General features: G+C 39.7%; 1 protein-coding gene across 5 annotated transcripts in view; it reads left to right on the forward strand.

The window, feature by feature from the left end:
• PRMT7 (protein arginine methyltransferase 7) overlaps positions 1 to 23,210 on the forward strand; it is a 48,872-nt gene extending 25,662 nt beyond the window's left edge. For 4 of the 5 annotated variants that reach the window (XM_074968577.1, XM_074968574.1, XM_074968575.1 and 1 more), the window contains exons 9-18: positions 1,872 to 1,999; positions 3,218 to 3,356; positions 4,030 to 4,113; positions 6,752 to 6,799; positions 9,520 to 9,609; positions 11,053 to 11,214; positions 17,996 to 18,070; positions 20,207 to 20,367; positions 22,032 to 22,128; positions 22,784 to 23,210. In XM_074968577.1, the coding sequence (XP_074824678.1) occupies positions 1,872 to 1,999; positions 3,218 to 3,356; positions 4,030 to 4,113; positions 6,752 to 6,799; positions 9,520 to 9,609; positions 11,053 to 11,214; positions 17,996 to 18,070; positions 20,207 to 20,367; positions 22,032 to 22,128; positions 22,784 to 22,945 (1,146 nt within the window). In that variant the 3' untranslated portion in view covers positions 22,946 to 23,210. The remainder of the gene's footprint in view (positions 1 to 1,871; positions 2,000 to 3,217; positions 3,357 to 4,029; positions 4,114 to 6,751; positions 6,800 to 9,519; positions 9,610 to 11,052; positions 11,215 to 17,995; positions 18,071 to 20,206; positions 20,368 to 22,031; positions 22,129 to 22,783) is intronic. The other variant, XM_074968573.1, reaches the window with a different exon arrangement.
• The last annotated feature ends 3,788 nt before the right edge of the window (positions 23,211 to 26,998 follow it).

Below are 26,998 nucleotides of genomic sequence, written 5' to 3' on the forward strand. Positions count from 1 at the left end.
TAAGGTCTTGGTAAATTTCCACCATCCATTTATTATTTTAAATAAAGGCATGTAATGTTCTTTATTTCAATGACATGGGTGTGGTGACTTGCTTGAGCAGGTGGCTCTTGAAGTCTAGTAACTTGACTAGCACTCTGTTTATTGCAAAATTCTAAATATGCATATTAAATGTATGTTAACCAAAAAACCCACCTATTTTAAGACCACCTTCACTTTTGTAATATAAGTATTAAAAATTCATTTCTCCTTTCAGTTATAATTCTTAATACTTGATTCTTGCCTCCATGAAATAAGGCTTTCTGAAATGAATTATTTTCTTTAGTTTTAGTTTTGTAACCAGGATGGGGATTATTCACCTGTGTTTTGTGTTGGTAGCATAATCTTTGTACTAAATCTTTAAGGGATAATGTTAGCTAAGGTTATAGTAGTGAGTTTATATGCCGGTATTGGGTTGAAGTTATATTTGTATTAATCACTATCAGAGCACAGACTTGCATTTCGAGGAATATATTTACTATTACGACAATAGAGAAACTGACAAAAATGAAGGGAAAAAGGCTAATGAAAACTGCTACCTGCATTCCCTCTGCATTGAATGAAAGTTAAAAAGCAGACATGATAATGGCCATCTTAGAAGCCTTGCAATGTTCCATAGGGATTTTGAAACCCAAATGTTGTCTGAAACAGTCTTTTTCAGAAGATTTCCAAAATGACAAAATGTGGTGCAGTTGGTTTCATTATCTGGACGATGCAGACAGTCAGAAAGCATGTGGAAGTGCTGATAGGCTAGTGTAGTGGTTTTTTTAAACTGCGGGTTGTGACCCAGGCACTGGGTAGAGGCGGCTCTGGTCAGCACCGCCGACTGGGCTGTTAAAAGTCCCGTCGACGGTGCTGCCCAGCTAAGGCAGGCTAGTTCCTACCTGTTCTGACACCACGCTGCACCCCGGAAGCAGCCAGCATCAGGTCTGGCTCCTAGGTGGGGGCCCACGGGGCTCCGCGTGCTGCCCTTGCCCTGAGCACCGACTCCACACTCCCAGCCAATGGGAGCTCAGGGGGTGGGCAGTGCCTGCAAGTGAGAGCCTCACTGAGCCTCTGCAGTGCCAGGACAGGCAGGAAGCCTGCCTCAGCACCCCTGCTGTGCCACTGACCAGGAGCCGCCGGAGGTAAGCACGTGCCCCAATTCCCTGCCCCAGCCCTGAGCCCCTCCCCCAAACCAAGAGCCCCTTCCTGCAGCCCAAACCCCTCATCCCTAGCCCTACCCCAGAGCCTGCGCCCTTAGCCCAGAGCCCTGACCCCCTTTTTGCACCCCAAACCCCTCATCCTTGGCCACAGCCTAGAGCCTGACCCCCTCCCGCATCTCAACCCCCTGCCCCAGCGCAGAGCTCCCTCCCATACCCTGAACCGCTTATTCCTGGCCTCACCTCTGCACCCCAGCTGTGAGCCACTCTCACACCCCAGACTCCTCATCACAGCTCCGTTGGGTCGCGGGCATCAACAATTTTCTTCAACTGGGTCGCCAGAAAAAATGTTTGAAAACCACTAGGCTAGCATGTGTTGCCATGGGGGGTGGGAGGAGGTTAGCCCTCTCTTGCACTTTATAAGTGCTATTTTTATGGGTCCATTTGGCATAAGACATCATCTGTGTAAGCATTTGCAGTTACAACATCCACCTCTTTCTCAGTGTTATTGAAATAGAACAGTGTTTGTCATGCTCATTCATTTACTGACTGGTATTGCAAAGTCCTGCCTATGCTTACTAGAACTGGGATAACTTCTGTTTGGCCCAAACTGAAGTATTTGTTGTTGAATGAAGATCACTTTTAATTACTTACAAACAAATACCTGGGTTTTTGCTGTTCAAACCTTTCCAGTGGAGAGATCATTGGATGCAGTGTGTATATTTTCTTCCAAATGAGGAACCAGTTCTTCAGGGTGAGAATGTGTACCTGACTGCATACCGTGATGAATATTCCGTGTGGTATAAGCTCCAGAAGGCCAGGTAAGTATAGATGTGAGGGAGAGGAGCTGGTGCTCAAACTAATGACGTGAAGTCATGGGTCTGTGCTGCTACTTGTACAGCTTGGGTATTTTTGGGAATGATGAAGGCAAGAAACTAAAGTCATTAGTTACTTCGCCAGGTTTCATAGTGGAGGGTTGAATTTGTAGGTTCCTCATTACCATTATATATTTCCTATTTATGTATAGCAATATCACTTAAGTTATGGTGTAGGGTAAACATCTAGCAAATAACAGAAAGCCACTCGGTGGGACTGGAGTAGAAAAATATGCTCAGGAGCTAGAGCACAGTTTGAGCTTCTAAGGGACCTTGCCTTGTCTCTGGTACTTAGCATGTCTGTCTTCAGTGTTCTGTGACAGAGGAACAAGAGTGTCCTTGGACACTTCTCAACTCCTAACAGGACCCTGTAGCTCAAACAGTAATGAATTCGGAGAAGTCCTATGGCCTCTGTCATATAGGAGGTCCCACTAGATGATCACAGTTGTTCCTTCTGGCCTTATAATTTATAATTCTTATGATAAGGTTAGAAAGTCCAAGTAAATCATGACGGGAGCATGAAAACAGCTAATGTGTAAGTCCCACACAATTTGGCAAGACCACCAACTTCATGGTGAAGACAGAGGAACTCACTGAGTATTTAAGTCATAATGACAACAGGGGACAGGACTTTTAAAAGCAGGTGCCTAAAGTTAGACGACTTTGTCCATAATTAGGCACCTAAACGAGCAGCCTGATTTTTTTTCCACACTGTCGGAGCACTTGGTCTCTCCCATAGAAGTCAGCAGGATGCTCATGCTTTTAAAAATGAAGGCCAGTTACAAGCTTGATTGTATTGGATGCAAAAATACAGAGATTAAAAAAATCCTCAGGAAAGCATGACTAGTAAACTGCAATCTGTAATCTGTATTCCAAGTATGTATTGGTTAGAACACACACATTCGCTGATTGGAAACAGCGGATAACTGATATGCAAGTCAATGTTTTTCATGAGAAACAAGATGGGTGAGGTAATACCTTTTATTGGACCAGCTTCTGTTGGTGAGAGAGACACGCTTTTGAATTTGCACAGAGCTGTAAGCTTGAAAGCTTGTTTCACTCACCAATAAAAGATATTATCTCACCCACCATGTGTCTCTAATAACCTGGGACTGACACAGCTACAACCACCTTGCATACAAGGTTTTTCATATTGTATTTTAGAAATGAAGAGGACAAAAAAGATGCCTATGTTGGGAGTCCTCTTTGTAGCTGTCAGGCTCATCTGCTTTGGAACAGGCCACGCTTTGGAGAGCTGAATGATCAGAACCGAACAAATCAGTACATCCAGGCTCTGATGACGGTGAGTGAGGTTCTTCCACCACTCATGATGGCATCATCTCTTTCTTTCTCTCTCCAGATCTCTCTACCAGGGTGTCCATGTGCATCTTTCCACTCCAATAGTGGGTGGTTCACCTCCCTTTCCAAAGGGAGTATGTGCTAGGTTTGTTCACAATGCACACTGCATTTTGTCTGAGCTAGAAACACAGCTGTAAATCAGACTTAGTCATGAAATATCTAGTATCAAATTATTTGAACTGCGGATGTCCACAGGCCTTATAAATGTGAACCCATTCTAGTTCTGTAATTTATTTATGAAAGAGTCCCTGCTATTGAGAATAGTCCCTAAGAGACACAGACAGGCTCTTAGTAACTGCAAGAGGAAATTAAAACATGAGTTTTGTACGGGTGTGATGAGTAGTAAGTTCTCTGTAACCTACTCTGGGGGTGATATAAACACTTCTGGTACGCCTCTGTTAAAATCTTCTATTCTGAATTTCTGCTTGGAGAAAACTCTTGCAGATATTTTTTTGGCTTGGTTTGGTTTTTAGCTCCCCAAATCCCTATCTTCTTAGAGGAATGTCTCTTAGCCAAAATTTAAGTTTCGACAAACAAGCTAGTGTAGAAATTCTTTATCTGAAAACTTTTTAATCTGGAATAAGAATAATGATGACAACTTGTCTTATTTTCTGCAGGTGCTGGAAAAAGACAGTATTTGCCTCTGCATCAGTGACGGCAGCCTGCTTCCTCTGCTGGCTCAGTATCTTGGAGCAGAGAAGGTACAATGCTTCACTGCTTCCAGTTGATTTTTCTGGTCTTTGTTTTTTAGATAGATGTTTTCAGTCCTCTGGAACATTTCAGTGTTGATTTTTAGTAATATTCAGGTCCAATATTCAGGTCCAATCCACTAGATCAGCAGTGGAGGTGAACTTCAGCTGTATGTAACAGCCAAACGCTAGATTATACAGCAGGAGCAGCTGCCATTTTTTTGTTACTTATAACCAAACTGTAGCCCAAGGCTCCAGCTGTGTCCTGCGCTTCCTCATTGGTTCCTTTCTGAATTACCCCTCTTGCTGTTAATGTTCATTTCACTGTGAGACGAGTAGGTAACTTTCTCCTTTTGTTGCTTACCATTCCTTGGCTATTCTGGAGTGGCTAGGTTTATTCTCTAGTGAGAAATGGAGTGAGTGTAGCAGTGAGGTACACCCAGTACTCAAAGTATTTAATGTTACCTACATGTTGCACACCCAGTTGGGCTGTTGTGATGCCACTAGTTTCATTTTCTGACAGGGTCATTCAAATTAAAACATACTTCACTCTGAGACTGAGTAGCTGGAAACTTACGTAATTCCTGGGCACATCTCATCACCCCAGGTATGAGTTTCTTATGCTATTTGCTAGATGATCCATCTGTGGGATCCACCTATGTGTGGATTGAGGCCCAAACCTTTTCTCTCACTCCTTCCTTTTTTTTTTTTTAAGGGTTTTTTTAAATTAAACTTTTTAATACCTTCACTAATCTGTAAGTATGAGAGTGAATTAGTGGAGGAAAGTAAATAATGCAGGTCTGTGGAGTTGATAATTGGGCAGTGTTTAAGAAATATACATCTACAGTGTAAGTGTAAAAAGGCTGTGCATTATAAAACTGCAGAGTCCCTAATCAGTCACAGCAATATAGTCCCCACTACATCCCCCTACTTGACAGAACCTGAGATTTTGACATGTTAAGTTCTAGTCTAGTGACAAGCCTAAGCATAACCATGTGGTAGCCTATTCCAGTGACTCTTCAAAAAACTAACTAGCTCATGATTCCAAAATTCCCAGATTGCCCAGCACTTTTCCTTGCAACTGTTGAAATTAATTAGTTTGTAATCAGCAGCAAGGATGATGACCCAAAAATGAACAGTGATTAATTTCAGTCTCTAAGGTAGTTTCTGAAAATTGTGCTCTAAAAAGTAATCCCCTGATTGGGGAAGGGAATGTTCCCTCTTCAATAGTACTTTGATGTCCCTAGTTAATACACACTGAACACTTGAGTTTGCTGTACGTGCTCAGACATTCTCACAGCTGCATGCTGTTGCTAATTGATGCCTAAACTAACAATCATAAAAGATGCAGTGAGAGAGAAAGTATTCAACATTGTTTTGCCATTTAGGCACAGATCTCTGGCAAAACAAAAGTCCTTTAATAGGCGAATACAAGTATTTTGCTTTTGTCTGGCAGAAGAATGATGGCTGCACTACTCAGTGAGTTAAGTGGCTGGCAACAATTCTCCACGACTTCTCAAAGCCCAAATTACACACATGATCTGGTGTTATGTGCATAGCTGAATAGCTTCATTTATGACTCATCCTGGGCTGATAACAGGCTGGTGTGTGGCTGCTACCTGTCTTCCATTTGTGAGAAACTCATCTTGGTGCTCTGGAGGATTATAGCGAGGGTCTTCTGTGGGATAGAAGTGTACAGTTGGGTGTCGTCTTCAGTCATGACTAATAATGGAAGCAGTGTCATAACTGTGGAGGATTCAGGTGGCAATTTCGTCCAAATTTGATATGCAGAGTGAAGTAAAGCTGTCCTCTGGGCATGGCAGGTGGGTGGGTATACGCTTCATTTCCTTTGAAATACTTAAACACATGTAAAGATCTCTCAAGTGCACCAGACTTGGAGAGCGCTTATAGCTTAATAACAAGCCCTAAAGAAGAAAAAATGAGAACTAATGAGATGTCAAATATAGAAAAATTTTGACTAAGTCTAGACTGGGGACCCATAAGTCAAAAGGTGTGTATGCTGTAATGCGTTTCAGTGGTATTTCCAACTGGTAGAGTAGGATCATAGGAAGCCACACTCAAGGAGTGAGACCCAGTAGTGGTGGAGCACTGGCATTATGGCCAGTTGTAAGTGCCCTATCCCTGTTTCAGGTGGTCATTAAGTACTGGAGTGGGACCAGGAACTGACATAATGACACATCTATTATCCCACAGGGGTCCTTCCCAACCCCAACTGTACCAGAATCTTGGTAGTCTCTGCTTCAATAAACTGCAAATTCTGAAATCTGTGTAGTGTGGATATTTAGATTTGCAATTAACTAGAGTTTGGATTAATGAGGTTCTGTTGCAATTTAATTTTAAGAAAATAAGATGGATTTTCCTGTGGGGAAAGACTAGAACAAATATCAATGTTCTACAGTCAAATTGTGTTCATTTTACAGCTGTGCAAGCAAAGTTTAACTTGTAGTTTTGTAGAGACAAAGAAAAGTGAAACATATATTGCTGTCATGAGCTAAAAATGAGCATGTTTAGTTCACTTGGATATTTATGAGCATGCCACCAGACCATAACACTGAATATGTATGAAGTCATTTTTAATGCATTTTGAGTGATTAAGCCAGTATGATTGATTATACGGTATTCTCTCTAGGTGTTTACAGTAGAGAACTCTGCAGTATCGCATTGTCTCATGGAGAAAGTGAGTAGTTAATCCTTTTACTTAAACAAATAAGTTGATTCCCTATTGGTTTCACAGTCTCATGAAGTCCAGCACACAAGGCATGCCAGATAAAAAAACGATGGTCATGGTTGCATTGGCAATCCAGAGATGAAATCCACTTTAACATATTTGGTCATCCAATTTGACAAGACTTCCTTGGAAAAATTGTGTATTATACCAAAGTGGCATCAGTCATTCAATTCTGTTGAATTTGCCTTCAGATTTTCTAGTAGTCAGTGTTCAGAATGTCCCCTTACTGTTGAAACCGTGACGATTTGAGAATAAAATTGTCAGGTGTTACAAAACTGACATACTGAGCAGAAGCTGTGTCTAACTGACCATCTTTTTCCTCCATCTCCCTCCCTCCAAAAACAATCTGTCCTCCAAAACCAAATGTGGTTGGCAGCAGTATTATTGATACTTTGGAGCTAGACCATCTGTAGCTGTGAGAGGTCAGATGACCTACAAAGTGATTGGACTCATCATGATATCCACAATGCTCTAATGAGGTCACAGTATGCAATTAATGTCCTTGACTCTGCAAAAGGGTGAGTGCCACCTTAGAGGTGATTGATTCTAATGGGAGTGGAGTGTGTTCAGTATCTCGCAGAATCAGGTGCACTACTACATTAGGAGATGAGGCAGTATGGTCCAGTGAGTGGGGAGATGGGTTTCTATTCCCAGTTCTGATGCTGGCTTGTTATGTGACCATGATAAGTCACTTTCTCTGTTTTTTTTTCTATAAAATGTGGCTATTAGCATCTACTTTTGAAAAGGGCTTTGATATAGAAGGACTATTAATCCATGCATTCTGTACTCATCCATGATCCAATGCACAGTCAACCTGTGGGACTCCCTGTCAGACGATGTTGTGAAGGCCAAGACTGTAATAGGGTTCAAAAAAGCACTAGATCAATTCATTGAGAGTAGCTCCATCAATGGCTATTAGCCAGGATGGGCAGGGATGGTGTCCCTAGCCTCTGTTTGCCAGAAACTGGGAATGGGCGACAGGGGATGGATTATTTGGTGATGACCTGTTCTGTTCATTTGCTCTGAAGTACCTGGCATTGGCCACTGTCAGAGGACAGGATACTGGGCTAAATGGACCTTTGGTCTGATCCAGTATGGCCATTCTTATGGCTAAGAGAATTCAGGAGATGTCAGTAGGTCTAAAAATTTATATAGTTGATTTATTGACCTCTGATACCTGATGCTTAGGTTCCTTTAGTAATAAAGCAGATTATTCTAGTATAGTAGCATCTCCTATGTATTGCAGTGTGTTTGTGATACATATGGAAACAGCTATCAGTATTCACATCATTTCTTCAAGGTTGTAAGGCACTATAAGGAAAATAAATTTGGGGATAATGTCATCTCTGTACTGAGGTTTATGCTTGTGACTCCAGTTAACACTGGGACCATTGGAATTGCCATATTCGATCTGACCCTTAGTCCAGTATCCTGCCTCTGATATTGGCCAGCACCAGATGCTTCAACACACGGTGCAGTAGGTAGTTGGAGGATAATCTGCCCCCACGTGAAGGTCTCGTCCTAATCGCTAATGGAGATTGATTTAATCCCTGAAGCATGAAGTGTTGATATGGTCCTCAACCCTAGCTAATATCTCCTTGCTGACTCAGAACTTTGTCCTGAGAAATGTACGTCTCTGACTTTGTGAAGAACATAGGGAACCATTCGCATTTGCAAAGTTTCCAGACTGCAGTGTCTGCATTAAAGAAAGATAGTTGCCACAAATACTCCTGTAGTTTTTCTATGGTGGTGTCCAGGTGTGGGCTTCTCATTTACCCTTTGCGGATCGGACAAGAAGCAATTGGGCTTAAATGGCAGCAAAGGAAGTTCAGGCTGGACATTAGGAAAAACTTCCTAACGGTCAGGGTGGTGAAGCACTGGAATAAATTGCCTAGGGAGGTTGTGGAATCTCCATCATTGGAGACTTTTAAGAGCAGGCTGGACAAACACCTGTCAGGGATGGTCTAGATAATACTGTGCAAGGGACTGGACTAGATGACCTCTCAAGGTCCCTTCCAGTCCTATGATTCCAACTTTAAAAATGAGAAACTAATGGTGATAACAAATTTCTGGTAACAAAATACAATTCTGATCATTAAACAAAAGTGTTTATATGTATAGATACATATAAAAATTACAGTGGGGTAGACATATAGTGATTCTTCTATTAACAGCAGGAAGTCTCCAACATAAACATATGCCACACAAACAGAACACTTACTGAAGCCTGGTGCAGTGTTGTCTGCTGACTCCTGTCTTAGTGAAATATCAGGCATAGGCCCTGACAAAGGCCAGATAACTGATGTAATATATCAATGGTCTGATGTAGTGTGGCATAGTTTTTACTTAAATTTTAATCACTCATACCCAGAAACAAAGTGTCTGTAGATGTATCATTACTTAACTAAAATAAAATCATATATATTTCAAAAGTATTTTCCTTTGTGAATATCAAATGAAGGTTGTCGGTATTATGGTATTTTGTTTACTGAATGCTCACATGGTGAGAAGAACCACTAATAGGTTTGGGTTTATGAATTTACTTTCCAGGTCGTGGTTTCCATCTTCAGAACATTGTTTAAAATAGTAGCTTATTCAAAAGTCAAAATATGAAACACTCAAAGCTGTACTAAAAGAAAAAGTATAAATGACTTACTTTTCTCTTCAAGATATTTAAAGCCAACCATGTAGGAGATAAAATTAAAATAATAGAGAAACGTCCTGAATTACTGACCGCTTCTGATTTGGAAGATAAAAAGGTAGGTAACACTTGCCCTGTTTTGGCTCTAAAAACACTAATAATAAACAGACTGAAAAGTACCTTTCCTTTCTATTGGGATTGAATAGCTGTTAAATCAATTCTGTTAAAACCAAAGCTGTCTGTCCATTCTCTTCATGTCCGTGGTGTAACAGTGAGTAGGTAGTCCAGATTCTGTCCAATTGGAAAATAAATCTGGCCTGGTCTTCACTCATATCCCTTCAGAATGTATCTGCAAAGATCATTTTCCTAACCTGTTGATTTCACTGTGCCATGCCCCCTTTACATCACTCTGCTGGTTCCCCCTTGTCCGTTGCATCAAACTTATGCTACTTGTCTTCATTTTCAAGACCCTTTATGGCTTATCCTCACTTTGCCTATCCTCTGTTATTCACTGTTGAGAAGTTGACTCCTGCCTCTGATTGGCCCATGATGCCAGCCTCCATCACTCACTTGTTACATTTCTAAACGAGCACCTTTATATTTTCTCCCACGCTGCCTCTCATGCTTGGAAAGAGATTCCTGTAAACACCTGCAATGCTCCCTCATCCCCCTTCAGAACCATCCTTTTAAAATTTTCCTTTGCCATGATGACCACAAAAAACTTGACACTGGTTAAGTGACTGGTGTGCTGAGACCACTGCCTCTCATGCTGACCAGTATTGTCTCATTGTTTCCTTGTGGTCCTCTGCCTGTCAATATCCATCATCCTGTTGGATAAAACAATATCATGTTTTATATATAAGTTCTAAACTCTTTGTGCCAGGAACCAGCTCTTTGTTCTGTTTGTGTACAGGATCTAGCACAATGGGATCCTGATCCATGAGTAGGGCTCCTAGGTGTTATGGTAATACTAACTGTTGGTTAGTGTGCTGACTTATTTTTAACCACAAGAGTTCTACAACCAACCCCTAGCAAGGCCGTAGTTCTGCTGGCATAAAGGTACCTTATACTTGCATGAGAATAAGCTATACTGTTGTTAGCACATCTGTTCCAGTGTAACTGCATTTACACTAGGGGATTAGTTAAAGCCAAAGTGGCACAACTTTTATATGTGGACGAGCGCTACATGGAACAGTTTTTTGTTAAATATCCTGAACCCAGGGTCAAAGACTGTTTAGAAGTGTTGCTTGCTCACATCCTTAAGTTCAAATACTGCAGATTATCAGAATTCAGTTACAAAACTCTTCACATCTAATCATAATTAAACTTGCCTCACACTTAGTATTATAGGAAAATACCTTTGTTTACCAGTGGATTCTAAAAAATCAGATACACTTGTCTATTCTGCAGTACAGAATATGCAGCAGAAACAGGGAGGCCCACTTTTGGATGGCTTTACTTACTAAAGATTGCAATATGACAAGTTAGGAGTTCTGTAAATTGCTTGCTTATTTGAGGTTGTTTTTTTTTTTAAATGCCTTTGCCTTTCCTTTTTGTCAAGGTCTCAGTCCTCATAGGAGAACCGTTTTTCACTACAAGCCTGTTACCATGGCACAACCTATACTTCCTGTATGCTAGGACAGCTGTGGCAGCCCACCTCACAAACAGTGTCACTGTCCTGCCACAGTCTGCTTCCCTTTACATGATGGTCGTGGAGTTCAAGGTGAGATGGTTGGAATTATGCAGCTTATAGTTACATAGTCAAAATTGAACCAAGTTGGCTCTCTTCAACAGTATTTTACATTTCAGGTTTATCATATCTGAGCACCTTGTTTTTTCAGCATCACAGTCTTGCTCTTAACAATAGAGCAAAATGAGAGCAATTTGACATCTCAAATTGAAGGTAGTGTGTTGTCATTTCAGTCATTCCTTATCTTGAACTGAACTTATTTTTTATTGGAAGAACAAATTAAGTTTTTAGCAGTCAGCATGGCATACACTGTTTTACACATTCATTAGGAGCTGTGCTTCAGAGTGTTAAAAGCACTTCAGCATGGAAGATTGCATTTTTTTTTTAAGACAATTCAACACCTGAAACTGCTAGTTTTTTTCATTCCCTCTGCACAGCAGAAACCAAGATCTTCAGTCACTTTGAAACTGAAGGGGTTTGTTTTTTTAACAATTAAATGGTTTGAATATTTTTAAATTGATCTGTAGCGTGAAGCGAAATTATTGGAAATAAATCAAAATTGTTTTGCCAATAAGTGCTATGTTCTGAAAAATTATAAGTTAAACTATAAATGACACTTTTCAATTATAAGACTGGGCAGGCTTCAGCAACTTATAGTAATTTTTAATGTTAAGTTAGCAACATTGTAGTGGAGGGGTGAATCTCAACCTTTTCATATCATGGACCACATCTTAATTATCTTATGTACTAGCTCCTCTCCCATTTCTATTTTAGGAATCATAGGTGTTGCTTGTAACCACAACAGGTTTTAAAAAAAAAAAAAAAGAGAGAGAGAAAAGTGACTTCTTTTTCAAGTTGATCAAATGAGGAGATGCATGATCATCATGTGGATTTGCTTTACAGTAGACCAGGGGAAGGATGGTCCAGGTTTTTGCACTTACCTAGGACTTGGGAGACCTGGGATTAATCACTGTTTTACAGCACGTGTGTATTTACCTCTCTGTACATCTCTAGCCAAACTTATCTATCGCTCTTAGTGAGGGTAGAAAAGCTATTCAGACAAGACACCTGTAGTTCATTAAAAATGTATGTCTTTTGTACATATAAATAATCTGTATTGATCCTTAATCAGTGTTGCCTTTGTCTCCATCATATAAAAAGTTTCTTATCCTGAGGAACGACAAGCTGTTCAGAGCTGTTTAGTGTGTCATGTCAAATATAGTGTGTTTATAAAATATAACATTACAAAACATTAATGCGTTGCACTCACTCAGAACAGAACAACAGAGAAACGAGTTTTCTTCATTAAGAATAAAGGTGCACAGTAGAATATTGCAGATTTAGGATTATATCTTCCCTTCGTTGCACACAAGCGCGCACAACTCCCTTTGCGGGCAGTGGCAGTTAAATACATATCTAGAGTGGGATGGTCTCCTTAAGCTTCTTGTACACTCCTCTTCATATCCAGCCATTTGATGTTTAGCTCTTCTTCCTGAGAACAAATCCATGAAGGGCAGGTTCCATGTAACCTGACTGGTATTGCTAAGCTGTCTGCTTTGGAAATATAAGTCTGTTTTTGAATAAACACAAAGTGTGTCAAGCAGCAAGTTTGTTTTGGTAATCAACTAATACTGAAAATATTAGTTTTGAAACCCATTTGTTACAAAATTCTAAGCCAAGTAAATATTCTATTTGCATGGCTTTAAAGTAGACATGCCTACATTTTCCAAAATAACTAGTGATTTTGGGGTGCCTTAATTTTTGGATGCCCAGCTCAAGACTTATTGAAAAGGCCTGATTCTCACAAAGTGTTGAGCTCCTATACTCTGGAAAAATTGAAGCACCAACAATCATAGCCACTCATGAAAAATTTAAGCTGCATTGAATAAATTTTATTGTACAAGAAAGCTCTGTAATTTAACAAATCTTAATGGTGCTAAAGATAGTAGTGGTGTTCTTCTCCCCTCCCTCAGAGAGTGTGCTGATTTTGGCTTTTTCTTCCTACAACATGAGTGAATGGAGAGCAGAAACCATTTGCCTTGTAGGGCTTTCTTTGATCAGTTTTTATATAAAATATAACCTAAGTGATGACTGCAGTTAAAGAAAAGGTTAAGCATAAATTTCTTAATATTGGGCACTGTTGAATAACCCTAGAAGATCCAGAGCAATCTAAAGCCCAAAAGACAACTGTCATAAAGGGGAGGAAATTCACCATCATTCCAGAGAATTGCACTAAATTATTTGTTCCACTTATTGATCTAAATCCTTTCAAATGTACTAAAGGTCATTGGACAGAAGGCTGGTTAGAGATGCTTCATAATTACCCTAGCTTTTGATGCATTCAGCATCATTAATTTAGAACAGTCTTTATCTGGCTCATGGTATAACTGTGACCTTCTGTGTAAAGTAGAAATTCAGTAAACAAGACCTGGTGAGAGCAGAAACATTGATGTGCTAACTCTTTATAGCAATAAATGGGAATAAAATGAGTCTTTCTGAAACTGGTTAATTTGCTTATCCACTAAAGATTGGCACAATAGTCTTGTAAATAGATGACCGTTGGACTGAAATACTACCTGTTCTTTGACTCATTGGATACAGTAAGAGCTGCTGTCTTCCAACAACTGTTACTGAAGGGAAATTTTGAGAGCACTATAGCTAGTAAAATCCTTCATAGGAAATAACTCTGCCTCTGTCTGAGTGATAGAATCCTGCCACACGAAAGGGAGAGGCTAGTAAGAATGTCAAAATTATATGCAGTTCATAGAGCCTTGCATATTTCCACCCCCCCACCTCATTCCCCTTTGAAGAAATAACGAGGCAAATCCTCAGTTGGTACTATGTGTTGCCTGTTTTAATAATGAGTTGTAAAAGTTCTTTGTGAATTCAGGAAAGACTTTGTGCAACTTCTTGTTCTGCTAAACTATCACTCACGTTTTGTAGAGGTCTTCATGCTTTCAGATTTCCTGTAGCATCTGATAATGTGGACCTCTAAAATGACTGTTCAGCTTTGACTTGATGATCGGGTGTGTTTGTTCTTTGTTCCCAGGGCCTTATTACTCCTCCTATCTAGGCTGCTCCGAGAATACAGAACAGTTTGCAATGTCTCTGAAGTAATGCTACTCTTTGAAGTAATAGATCTGATGTGTAGGATAAGGGCTAATCATGCTGTGGAAGAGTTACATCTGTAATGGCTTGTCTGAGTGTGCATTTTTCATCAAAGCACCGTGTACCCAATTTGTGTTCTGCTTAAAGGTTCAGAAACCTTTCAGTACACAGCACGCATGCCGTAAGATAGATTTTTAGTTAAGGATATTATGAAACTTTGACATTTGTTCTTCAGATAAGTTAAATTTTGAAAAAAAAAAAAAAAAGGTACAGAAGCAACTCCTCTGGAACACTGACATGTTCCCAGGACATTCTGTTAGGTGATTTTAGTGGCAGTTATCTCTGCGTTCACTAGGCCATTGAAGACCAATCTTAAAGGTTTTTTTTTAATCTGATTTATCACCGTGTCTGTTTGAGCCTACAATTACAATTATTTTAGGATTCTTAACCCTTAAGGTAAGAACTACAGTGGACTGGAGGGAGAAGTATGGTGAGGAACAAAGAAGCTGAGCCCCAACTCAGAAGGACTTTTGAGATCAGGTTTTGGAGGCTACTGCAGGAAAATGTGACAGTAATAAGCAAAGAAGCAGATACATCATAAAGGCTGCTTTACAATAATTTCATGGCTTCAGTGCGTGGTGGTGGTGGTCAAATATCCAGGGGAATATTGATATGTTCATAATGCAGAGTACAAAGAACTATATGATGGGTAACAAACTCACCAGACATGCAAAGGTGGTGTAATGTGCACTTTGAGGAACCATAAAACAGTTCAGATTTCTAAAGAAATCTGTTGGGGGAAGAAGCTAGCAAAACTACAGGTAATTGCTTGAGAGGGTAATAATGCCTACATCCTTCATTTAGAGCCTTGCCTATAGATCTTGTATGAAAGATTCTGTAGCTGGTGGCTTTAATATATCGACCTTTCCTTCTGAAACACAAATCTATTCTGAATATTTTAATCCCAGGTATTTTAAATGTTTTTTCTCCCAACCCAAGTAGAAGATGTATATTTTTTTGACTGAAGAACACAAGACTCTAGAGAGTAGAATAGGATTTATGTACGACAAAGGCTCCGTAATGGTCACCTTTTGGTCTATGAGAGTACGTCTGTACGGCTAAGAGAACCCGCAGCTGGCCAATGCCAGTTGACTCGGGCTTGCTGGGCTGTTTCATTGCAGTGTAGACTTTCTGGGGGGTGGGAGGGTCTCAGAGCAGAAGCCTGAAAGTCTACGCAGCAACGAAACAACTCCGTAGCCCGAGTCAGCTGGCACTGGGCAGCTGGGGTTTTTCTTTGCTGTGTAAGACATAGCCCTAGGGGACCAGATTCAGAACTATACTTGTGCTTCCAGTTCTGTGGTTTCTTTGTAGTATGGTAAATTACAAACAAACGTTTAGTTTGACCATACTGCATTTATTGTCAAAAGATAATTTTTATTCCATTGACAAATTGCATCTTGCCTTATCTAAGGCATAATATCTGAGAAATGCAAGTTTTAATGATTTAGAGCCATACTCTAATCTGATTAATGCCACATCTCTCAAAATATCATTCCCCTATCATTAGATACAAGGTTGGGTAGAAGCTTCATCCTGTGTAAGAGTTCAGTAGGGCTTACATCAGAAGGAACGGTTGTGGATATGCATGCAGGGTTGCACAACAACTGCCATACCAGCTGTTTTAAAGCAATGGGAATATTATCATTTTTGTGACTATAACATCATATTCTGAGCAATTTGATTATCTGTTCTGTTAAGTATATAGTACATGCATTTAGAGGTAGTGTTTTATTATTTTTATACTCTGAACAGTGATAAAAGTTCAATGAACTATAAAAACACCCATGCCTTCAGTGACAGTAGCATTTTTTTTAGTTCTGAAACAAAACTGTCAAGGAAAAATCTCTGAGCATTAATCTCAAATTCTTCAAACGTCCACTACATAAACAAAACACTTTTCCTGCATTCAACTTGTTATTTGAGACCAGAGCACCTTACCAGAAACCTGTTTCACTCCCCTAATATACTTGTCCAAAATATTTGACTTCAGTATACCCTCTTTCCTTGCTTCCTGATTTCCAGTAGGCAAGGCAGAGCATGAGGGCAGGATAATTTTGTATCCATTGTAGGGTAGCATTTTTGACTTGTATTAAAAGGGTTGCTTATCATTGTAATACAGATTCCATGCTGTAGAAATATAATTGATATATTGGTTTATTTTAGATGAGTGTCCATTCTTAAGGATTTATTTTCCCTTTGTTTTTAGGAACACTACTAGACAGTATATGCATTTCCTTAAAAACCTGATTTTAGTAATCTCACAGTGTGTCCAGGATATGTACTAAGGGTCCTTATTACTAGGTGAAATGTATAGATGCTGCTCTGAACTTTCAGGCAAGTGTTTTGAAACTAGATCTGCCACACACTTTTGTGTGTGTGTGTGTGTGTGTGTGTCTCCAAATACATTCAAGCAGCTAGAATAGGTAATTTTGTAGGCAATCTTGGTGTGATTGTGACGGGAATAATGCAACAAACTTTACAGCCAGAAAAAGAAAACTCAGTAAAAAAATTTCACTTGTGGAGCCCTCCAGTTCTCAGTGGTTTCAGCTTTTGAGTCTAGTGTTGCCTTAGCATTAATGTAGCTCTAGTTATTAAACATGAACCAAAATACTCGTGTGACATGGGCATTTGGACCATGTGGTTCAAGAATAGTTTGTTTCTTCCTGTTGCTCATGAGTGGAAAGAGTCTAGCTGAAAAAAAATGTTCACTTCATAAGTGCATATAGGTGGCTTGATTTCAGAGGCTGGAATACTTTGGGTTGACAAAATATGATTGATGTAGAATCTATTTATCATCAGTAAACTCAGTTTGGCTTGTCTTATCTGGCTATTGCAAATAAATGGGAAGCAAGAATGAAAATGAAGTCCTATGCTACAACAATAAAACTAAAGTGCACATTCTCCAGAGAAATGTTCTTTCATTTAGCAAAACTGCTTGTCTATATCAGTGGTTTTCAATCTTTTTTTCATTTACGGACCCCTAAAGTTTTGAATGGAGGTTCGGACCCCTTTGGAAGTCTTAGACATAGTCTGCAGACCCCAGGGATCTGTGGACCACAGGTTAAAAACCACTGGTCTGCATGGTTTTGTTTCTTCAATTTAATGGTTGAGGTGAAGTGCTATTACAGCACTTTAAATTGTCAGTTTTCCCATAAGAATTACAGGAAAAAATTAAATTGAAAAGTGCCAGATGGCTGAACTCTTAATCCACAGTGATGCAACAGCATAGGTGGAAGAAATGCAGAGTTTCCACACTGAACCATAAGCATACCTCCCAACCTGGAGGATCCACCTCTGAAAGGATAACCTTTCACATGCCCTTTGCGTCTAGGCAGCAAAAAAGATACCCCTTGTGATTTAGGTATTTTGTTCTCTGGAAACTGAACTGAGACCAATTCTTTAACAAAAGCCAACAGACTAAGATAGTAAAAGCTTTAGGTTGTTCCTGAACTGGATCTGTATTCTGTCCTGTAGCCTGAAGATTGAAGGTGATATGTCCCATTATTAATCCCCTGATTCAACTAGCCTGAAAACATTTTTAAAAAATACTTTTCCTAGCCTTTTCAACTGGCTGCAGCATATAGTTAAGAGCTTGGTTCACAACTAAAATTCTTGCCTAAAAGAAATACTTGCTTTGCCTCCTTAGGACTTGTGGCGAATTCGAAGCCCATGTGGTACCTGTGAAGGGTTTGATGTTCACATTATGGATGACATGATTAAGGTAAGAGGGATCATCTAAAGTCTTTAGGCAGAATCTGACATCTTTAACTTTACAAGGGAAAAGAGCTGTAATTTAGTGGAAGATATGAGTGAATAATGTATTTTACATCTGTGCATGTGACACACAAAATTTGTTTCATCCTAAAGTGATGTCAGTGGTATTCTCAGTTAAGATTTTTTTCCCCAGGAATTAAGTTAGTCTTTTTTGATTTTTAGCCTTGTATTTCTTTTTGATCTGACAAAGCTGTTTTACTGTCTTCAAGCATTCAGAAAACACTGTATTTGTTGATTCAAAATAGGGATTTGAAAATGTATTCTCAAAGTTCATTGCGTTTTATGCTGGAAATCAAATCTAGCAATAGTTTCATTAACTTCTTTTCCTCACACTTGTAATCAGTGCAGTTACTTAAACTAAGACGCTTTCCAAGAACCAGCAATGAGACGTGGCTAGTAGTGGTTAATCCTTTGACACCAACTTTACTGGCATGTCCCATTACCAGTAACGAGGTGAGCTTGGAAAGCCCAAGGACCAATCAGCTTTATTGCAAAAATTGTATATGTCATTTTCAAGCATTTCTGAAAGACCTCTCTAACGTGACCGACTTTAGAGTCACTTCATCTATTGTAAAAAGAAAAGGAGCACTTGTGGCACCTTAGAGACTTAACAGCTATAGATCGCTCAAATAAATTTGTTAATGAGAGCATTTGTGTAGGTAGGTCCCAGTAGTTGCTTTATCTTTCTATCAAAGGCAGAATTTTCATGACACTAAATGAATGTATAAGTAACTTGGCAATACCCTTATGAAGTGTAGTGGATAGGAAGGTAGGTTCTTCTAATACAGATTTTACAGTTAACAAAAAAGTAGGGGCAACCAATGTGTGAGTTATTCTCTCTCTTATCCTCTTCCCAGGGGAGAACTGTGTAGCCAATGGAGCCTTGGAATGCTACATTTTAAAATTTTATGGAAATGCTGGTAGAGAATGTGTGCTAGAGAAAGCAGGTCAAAGAAGTGTACCTTGCTTTTGGGACAGAAAATGATGGGAACTGGTTCCACAACCTCAGACTGGCACCCAAGAAAGCTCAGAAAGCTCTGTTTCTTGTCTAAAATAAGCTTTACCCTTGTGATAGGAAGTTCTGTTGTGCTTGAGGACCAGAGTTATTGACCACAGTCCTCATGCTGGAGCTTTAGGTGATCTTTTAAACAACCTGGGTCAGGCCATTGAGAGCCTTGAAGATAGGAACAGACAAACTTAACTTGATATTCTAGGGGAAGCAAGTCTAGAGAGGGAAGAACGGGTTTGATGTGTTCGCAATAGCCTGGGTTTCTGAAGAGACTTATGCATGTTCTCTATACTAGCTGGAATCTTTTAAGGGCTGATGTCTTCATGCTTATCTGTGTTGTTGTAGTTTAGCTAGGAGGTACACAAACCACATCATACATTATACCTAGCATCACTGATTAAGGAGTAAACAAACAAACAGAGTCCTTGTGAAGAAGGACTATCGACAGAGGGAAAATCATTTTGTAGTGACCCAGTCACTTTTGTAATCACTACAAAAAGAAATTTTCCCTCTGATATTCACCCCTTCTTGTCAACTATTTGGGAATAGGCCACTTCCACTTGATTGAATTGGCCTCGTTAGCACTGACCTCCCCACTTGGTAAGGCAACTCCCATCTTTTCATGTGCTGTAATATATATACACTGCCTACTTTATTTTTCACTCCACGCATCTGATGAAGTGGGTTTTAGCCCATGAAAGCTTATGCCCAAATAAATTTGTTAGTCTCTAAGGTGCCACAAGGACTCCTCGTTGTTTTTCTTGATACAAACTAACACAGCTACCCCTCTGAAACCTGATTAAGGAGTTTCAGAGTGGTTGCCGTGTTAACCTGTATCAGCAAAAAGAATGAGGAGTACTTGTGGCACCTTAGAGATGGCCCATTTCCAACAGTTGACAAGAAGGTGTGAGTAACAATAGGGGAAAAATTAGCATGGGGAAGTAGTTTTTATTTTGTGTAATGATCCATCCGCTCCCAGTCTTTATTCAAGCCTAATTTAATGGTGTCTAGTTTGCAAATTAATTCCAATTCTGCAGTCTGTTTTTGTCTTTACCAGGCTTTTTCTTTCTTCAGAATTCTCTGAATTTTAGGGAGTCCAAGGAGGCAGAGCCTCACCCATTGTGGGAATACCCTTGCAAATCACTGTCTGACCCCCAAGAGGTTATGACATTTGACTTCAGACTGACTGTACCACAACATACTCTCAGCACAGATGGCTCTGTAAATCTGTTAAGGTGAGAATTATTGTCTAAGAAAAGCATAATGAGTTTTTCCTTTGCTTGCATTCAACTGCTTTATACATTACTACAGGTAACTATCCAGGACCACGTTTAAATAGCATTAAAGGAGAGACCTGAAGTTGCAAAAGCCACAAAAATACAGAACTACACTGCACTGTAACCTAATGCTGCCTACCCTCAAACCCAGACTTACCTACCTTCGTGGGTAGCGATCTGTCAGTTGTCAGCTGAAGTAAAAGGGAATTGGGACAGAGATTAGAGGTTATTTCTTGGAAAATGGACTTGTATTTAAAAATAGCATTGTTATTAAGGAGGATATGAGCAAACGGGTATAGAGTATGTTGCCATGAGTTAAATATTAACAGTTTGATTGAATTAATATATAGGTTAGGTCAACCAGACCAAGATCTGGATGTTTATTTCCCCTTTCCAAATATAACCATCTGTTCTGTGGTTGATCAGTTCTTTCTGACCAGCACATAGTTTATCTTCCAAATTATGGTTTCATTTTACTAGCTGTAAGTACATAATTCTTTGCTGTAATTATCAATATTTGTAGGTAGCTATTTCACCTTTCCTTAAATATTATATGCAACATGTATTTTGAGAATTCCAACTGACTTTTCATAGTCACATGTCTCTAAAATTGAAGTAACATTCCTCTTCAAATAGTTCTGCGGTGTAGGCTATAATTCTGGAATACTGTGTAACTAGTGTAAAAAAACTTGTAAGAAAACTTGGTTTTAACTTCCATTACTTCAGGATTTCTGTTCTTCAAATTTAAATGCAAAACTGTAACGTGCTAATGTAAATGTCTAACTTGGCTTTCTCTGTGTGATACACACTTTATGGGTACTTATGTGGTCCAGATTATACCTTCTTGTGGCAAAACTCACAGGACAGAGCTCTGGTAGAGAAGACTGTGAGGCTCCCCTGATAGGGGAGGAATTCTCATTTTATTGCAGGGATGAAATTTGTCCCCACCTTTCAGAATAGATCGTAAAGTCTGCCCCCAAAGCTGGCAGATACTTGGGAGTTCTGTGTGGATCATGGAGATCCATGAGAGGCCAGACTCATCTGTGTGCGTTCCCTGTGCTTCAGCACCAGCTGTGTTCCCTGGCAGCATGACTTTTGTAGCCACGCAGCCAGAGATTGCCCCTTGAGGCACCAGCGGGCTCAGTGGAAAATAGAATGCAGACTTGGTCCTGTATTTATCTCTTCCAGCCAAGCTCTGGGAGCAGGAGGTGGGTGAAGGCATCTGTAGGATTCAGAATAAAAGGGGGAAATGATGTGGTATGAAAACAGAGGAAACCCCTTCCCACCCAACCTTCCAGGCAGGAGGAGGAGGATTCCCTGTCAATGTGTGCCTTGTTACCTACTAACCTGGAACACAGTTTTAATTATCACGGACCCAAACACACAGTCATGGCCTGCTCCAATATAGTTTCCCTGCATTTTGTCAGATTTACAGGTCAGCAATTGGTTATACAGTTGCCATCCATGACTGACCTATTCAGCTACTCAACTCCTCCCCAAGCAACTGATTGGGCGAATACCATAACACAAATACTGTGTTCACAAAAAATAGAGACATTGTTTTAGGTACAAGTGTTCTATAAAGTTATCAGAAAAGAATCAATTTACTCGTTTCTTTCCAGGACTGGGAAGAGCCATGGAGCAGTTCTGTGGATGGAATATCATCTGACTGCTGATATCTCAGTCAGCACAGGACTTGTGCAGATTTCAGATGAAAAGGTATTTTTCTTAATTTCATTTGAGCTGTATTCTTTGAGGGGAAGGAAAAAGTTTATAGAATTACAACAGTGAAAAATCCACCTCTCCTGGACACACAGTCTTGGTTATCTTACTTGGTGCTGTTTTTATTAGATTTAGCTGCTCACTACACTTCATTGTAGTACTATGTTAAACTATGTAAGTACAATGCCAGTAGAATTGTCTATTTAGATGTGAAGAAGGTAGTTTGAAACAGAGAGGTCAGAATCAATTCCAAACACTTCTGTAGTTCTGGAGCTAAAATTCACAGCTCAAGACCCATCTGTAGTTTGAAGTTATGATTAATTCTTCTTGCTCTGCCTAATTCAGTAAAAGCAAAACATTAAGGGAAAAGAACAATAAATATTCACTAACTTCATCTCACCTTAAGTGTTCTGTGACCAAATTATTATTTTTCACATTGCATTGTGCAATACAAAACATTTCCTCAGCAGCAATGGAGAATATATCATTCCTGTAAGAGTTGACAGGGATGTAATCAAAGGTGAGAGAATGGTTAATGTTGATCTGTGTGTTTGGACTGGTGACAAGAACTGTTGTTCTCTTTTAAGAGGATCAGGGTATTACTGCTTCGTGTCTTGGAGTTGTGGACTATTTTTTTTCTTTTTGTCTACAGGGCAATTGCAAATGGAATCCTCACTGCAAGCAAGCTGTCTATTTCTTCAGTTCTGCACTTGAACCAGAAACTCTGACAGACCTCCCTAGTGCTATCACATACGCTATAAATTTTAACCCAAAGACGGGCGAGATTGCAATGAGTTTTAAACCATTATCATAAAACAGTCTGCTTTTACTTGACACTTTCCTAAGTTATAATAAATATATTGAGAGATGGTGATAGTGTTTCCTTTTTACAGCAAAGATTTTGTGATCAAACTGACTGCTTTGTAACCTACCTCAAGCGTATCTGGTGTTTTCAAAGTACACAACTGGAGAAGGGGAGAGAGAGAAGTACCTGCTGGTTTTGTCAGGTGGCATAATGCCTATCGGACTATAAATCCATCTGTCATTGCCTGTTACAGCATGAGAACGGAAGTGCTTTGAGGTTATTTCGGGGATCTAAAGCAAATTTAATAAATCTTAAACATTAATTTAGCATCCTAAGGGATGAACAGATTACATCCTGCTTTGACATTAGAGAAAAATGAGTTAACCTGTTAGTTTATTTAGTCCCTTGCTAGGACAGTAAAATTAATCTATTTACCTTACTGTTTTCAGTAGCACCTGCCACTGTTGTATTCAGAATATGGGATGTTCACTTCAGACTCTACCAGTAGATATCCCATGATGGGATATGTGGGAAAATTCATGAGGTAGTCCGTTTAATATGGAAAGGGAAACCACTTAAAGATACCCAAGAAACCTTTTGCAGGTTGTGACTCATTACAGAAAAGTTGTTGGTGATAAAGTATTTTGTGACAACATTTGGATTCAGCCAGTGTCTAAGGTATTGCAGCTCTGAAGAGGCCTTTACCCAACAGTGGACTGAAAACTGCTGCAGAAAAAAAAAACTGGAAGTGAGTAATGGGAATTTAGAAGATATCTAATTAAGATAAATTGGAAATTACAAGTTGGTGGTCATACTCTCTGTAAATAGAGATGCATTACTATTTAATCAGGAGCAGAGATGACGCATGCAGGCTAAGTTACCAAATAGAAGGGTATTCAATCCTCATTCATAATGATCAGGTATGTAAGGGCCCATTTCTGACCAGCTATCCACCACTCTAGATATTACAATGAAATTTTTTTAAATGGGAAGTAGTCTTTACATTGCAAGCTTTCTAACATCAAATGTACATGAATACTTTATAGAAACATACACAATCTATTAGAACAAATAAAGGAACTAGCTTGGCTATCTAATACCTTGGCTTGATTGTGGAACAATTTAATGTGGTGATAACTAACAGAATGCCACAAGGATTGATACTGAGCCCAATTCTTGTCCACTAATGTAAGCTACAAGCAGGAATGTAGAATGAAACTATATTGCTAATGATAAAAAAAATTGCAGGAAGCAAAGTCAATGCAGAGGAAAAGGGCAATAAGTATGTGAGACATGGACACAGTGGAATCAATAAATAGTTCACATAAATAGTTGACTTATTCGTACCCTAGTTCCGGGGGCCAATACCGCTACTGTTTGCAGATGCCCCCAATATATTTAGACAAGCACTGATATGCACACAATTATGGACTTGGCAGATCTGCACGAGACCCTTCTGTTGATATGGCAGCAGACGCCTACAAAGTAGATGGTGTGATCTGATGCATAAATTTGAGGCACAGTTTGCCTTTCTGACGTGCAACACACATCAAGACATTACATGCTTACTGTGTACCTAGTAGAATTGTTCTGATATCTGAGCATCTGAATGATTTGGTGGAAAATGACTGCTTGCAGATGCAACATGTTCATGTCCAACAGCTGCATTGACCTTTCTGTGCTGTGGACCCTTCCAGGTAGAATTATGATACTGCACTATCTGTAATTGCTCAAATAATCACCGCTTCGAAAAGACTATCGTTCCCTGACATTGCACATATCTTTAAGAAAAAACATTTTTCTGTCTCTGTACTATGCCATGACGCACACTAAGAAATAAGACACTTTAATAGAAAAGCACACTTTACCTAACAGCAATGCTCAAACTCCCATTTATTCCCAGATCTGACAGCAGCACTGCAATAATATAGCATCTGAGCTAGAGCTGCTTTGGGCTGCAGACTGCTTTATAATGACTATAGTCAGTCCTGCTGCAGCAGGTTTGATCCCAGCTCAGACATGCCCAAGCTTGCATGCTATCAGCACTAGAAACCACTGGGGAGAATTAGAATTTACATTTTTATACACTGGAGGCTCAGTATTTAACTAGTCACCCTTTCATGGAGGAAGTAGGAGAAAGTTAGCATATAGTTTCTATCCAGATATGTTGTAGTGAGCCAAAATTATCATGAACAGGTAGTATAAGGAGTATTTTGGATGTGAAGGTACATGGGGGTGTAGGAACTTCATCACTTTTCAGTTTTAACTTTCATTTCGGGTTGTAATAATCTGCTCTAAGATCGTCCTTTCTTCCTATAAGTGTTCCTGAGATCCTTGCCATAGTTTATGAAAGCTTATGCCCATATAAATGTTAGTCTCTAAGGTGCCACAAGGACTCCTCCTTGTTTTTGCTGATACAGACAAACACGGCTACCCCTCTGAAACCTGTCTCCATGTTTAGTAGGAGGATCAATCAATCTATACTTATTAGAGCAGCTGAGCTTGACACCACTGAGCCACTAGAGGGTGCTGAAAATTCACTTTCTAATCCATTTTAGGGTTTTTTTTTAAAATGTATGTTTGGAGATGTTCTAGGCTTACCTCTCCCCTCAGAAATGTACATAATGGGACAGACTTGTACAAGGCACCTGGCTGGCTTGTGTATATATGAGGTATTTGATGCTAAATTAGACACACCATATATGCATGCACCTAATTTGAAAAATCTGGCCCTAAAAGACTGCAATTTACCATTGCAAACAAGACTGCTATGGACTTATGTATAATGAACAGATAAGCAATAATGCTAATGTAATAATGCTTTACAGCACCTTCTTTCCAGAGAGCTGCAAGCACTTTACCCATATTAGTGAATTAAGACTCTCAGCCCCTTCTTATCTGTGCTAGCCTCTGGGATGGAGATGATAGGGGGAGCGTTGAAACATTTGCAGCTGTGGGAGGAAAAAAAGGGAGAGTAGTATTTAAAAAGACACATTTTAGAGACCATTAGAGTATTATCCCTGTTGTTCAGATTAGGAAACTAATGGTGCTGTGTGTGTGTGCCGACACAGAGCTCATTGCAGGATCAGGGCCTTAGAGCTTAAATCATTTGCTCAAGGACATGTACCTCTATGACAGAATCAGGAATAAAACTCATGCCCTGACTTGTAGTTGCTCTGCTTTAATCTTTTGTTTCCTTAATGCACATACAATACTGCAGCCTTATGAAGTTTTACTGAGAAATGCAGTAGAGAGAGGCTTGGTAGCAGCAAATCATTGGTTTATCCCTCTCAGCTGTGGCAAAAAAACTCCGGAGAAAACAAGGATTTAACCACAGGGCTTGATGTTTGACCCAGTGGCATGAAATTATCTGCCAGTTTTTCACCGGCTTCAGGCACAAATGACATGGTCCAACAATTCCTTGTCTCCATGAATAACAGTAATAATAATGATTTTAAATGATTGCCCTCCTGGCTGTAAAGATTTAGGCCTAGATTCTGCAACTGTCTCTCCTTGGGCAGACTTCTGCACCCATGTGGACTCAGCTGGAGGATCAGGGCCTTGCTTTGCAATTATTCCAAGTAATAGAGGACTGCCCTCCCCCTCAGACTTTTGTGGAACAGGGCTTCACTTAAGCAAGATTGCCTACAGTATTGTAACAACATCCTACTTAGTGTAGATTAAGGACTCCCCATTTATGTTTTTGCCTAGTGTACCTGCTATGTCTGTAGTTAGAGCAAGCATTCACCACACATTACTGAAGCCTACAAGGAACCATCCACAATCTTAGGACCCAGCAAAGGAGTCACAACAGCCTTTGGGGCCCGCAGGGGTGGGGAGACTTCAACAAGCGCACTAGGAAATGCTGCATCAAGATCCTCCTGCCTTCCCTCTTATAGTGTGTTTATGAGCTGTTAAAGCTATTGTCATTCCACTGTGAATGGTGAGAGCCATATATATAATTCCCCTCCCACCTCACAAGCATGATGTGAGGCTGAGTGAATGAATGATTATAAAGTTCTTTGATACCCTTGGATGAAATGGGCAACAGAAATGCCCCGT

The sequence above is a fragment of the Natator depressus genome, chromosome 12, assembly GCF_965152275.1.
Source record: "Natator depressus isolate rNatDep1 chromosome 12, rNatDep2.hap1, whole genome shotgun sequence".
In the NCBI taxonomy this organism is placed as follows: Eukaryota; Metazoa; Chordata; order Testudines; family Cheloniidae; genus Natator; species Natator depressus.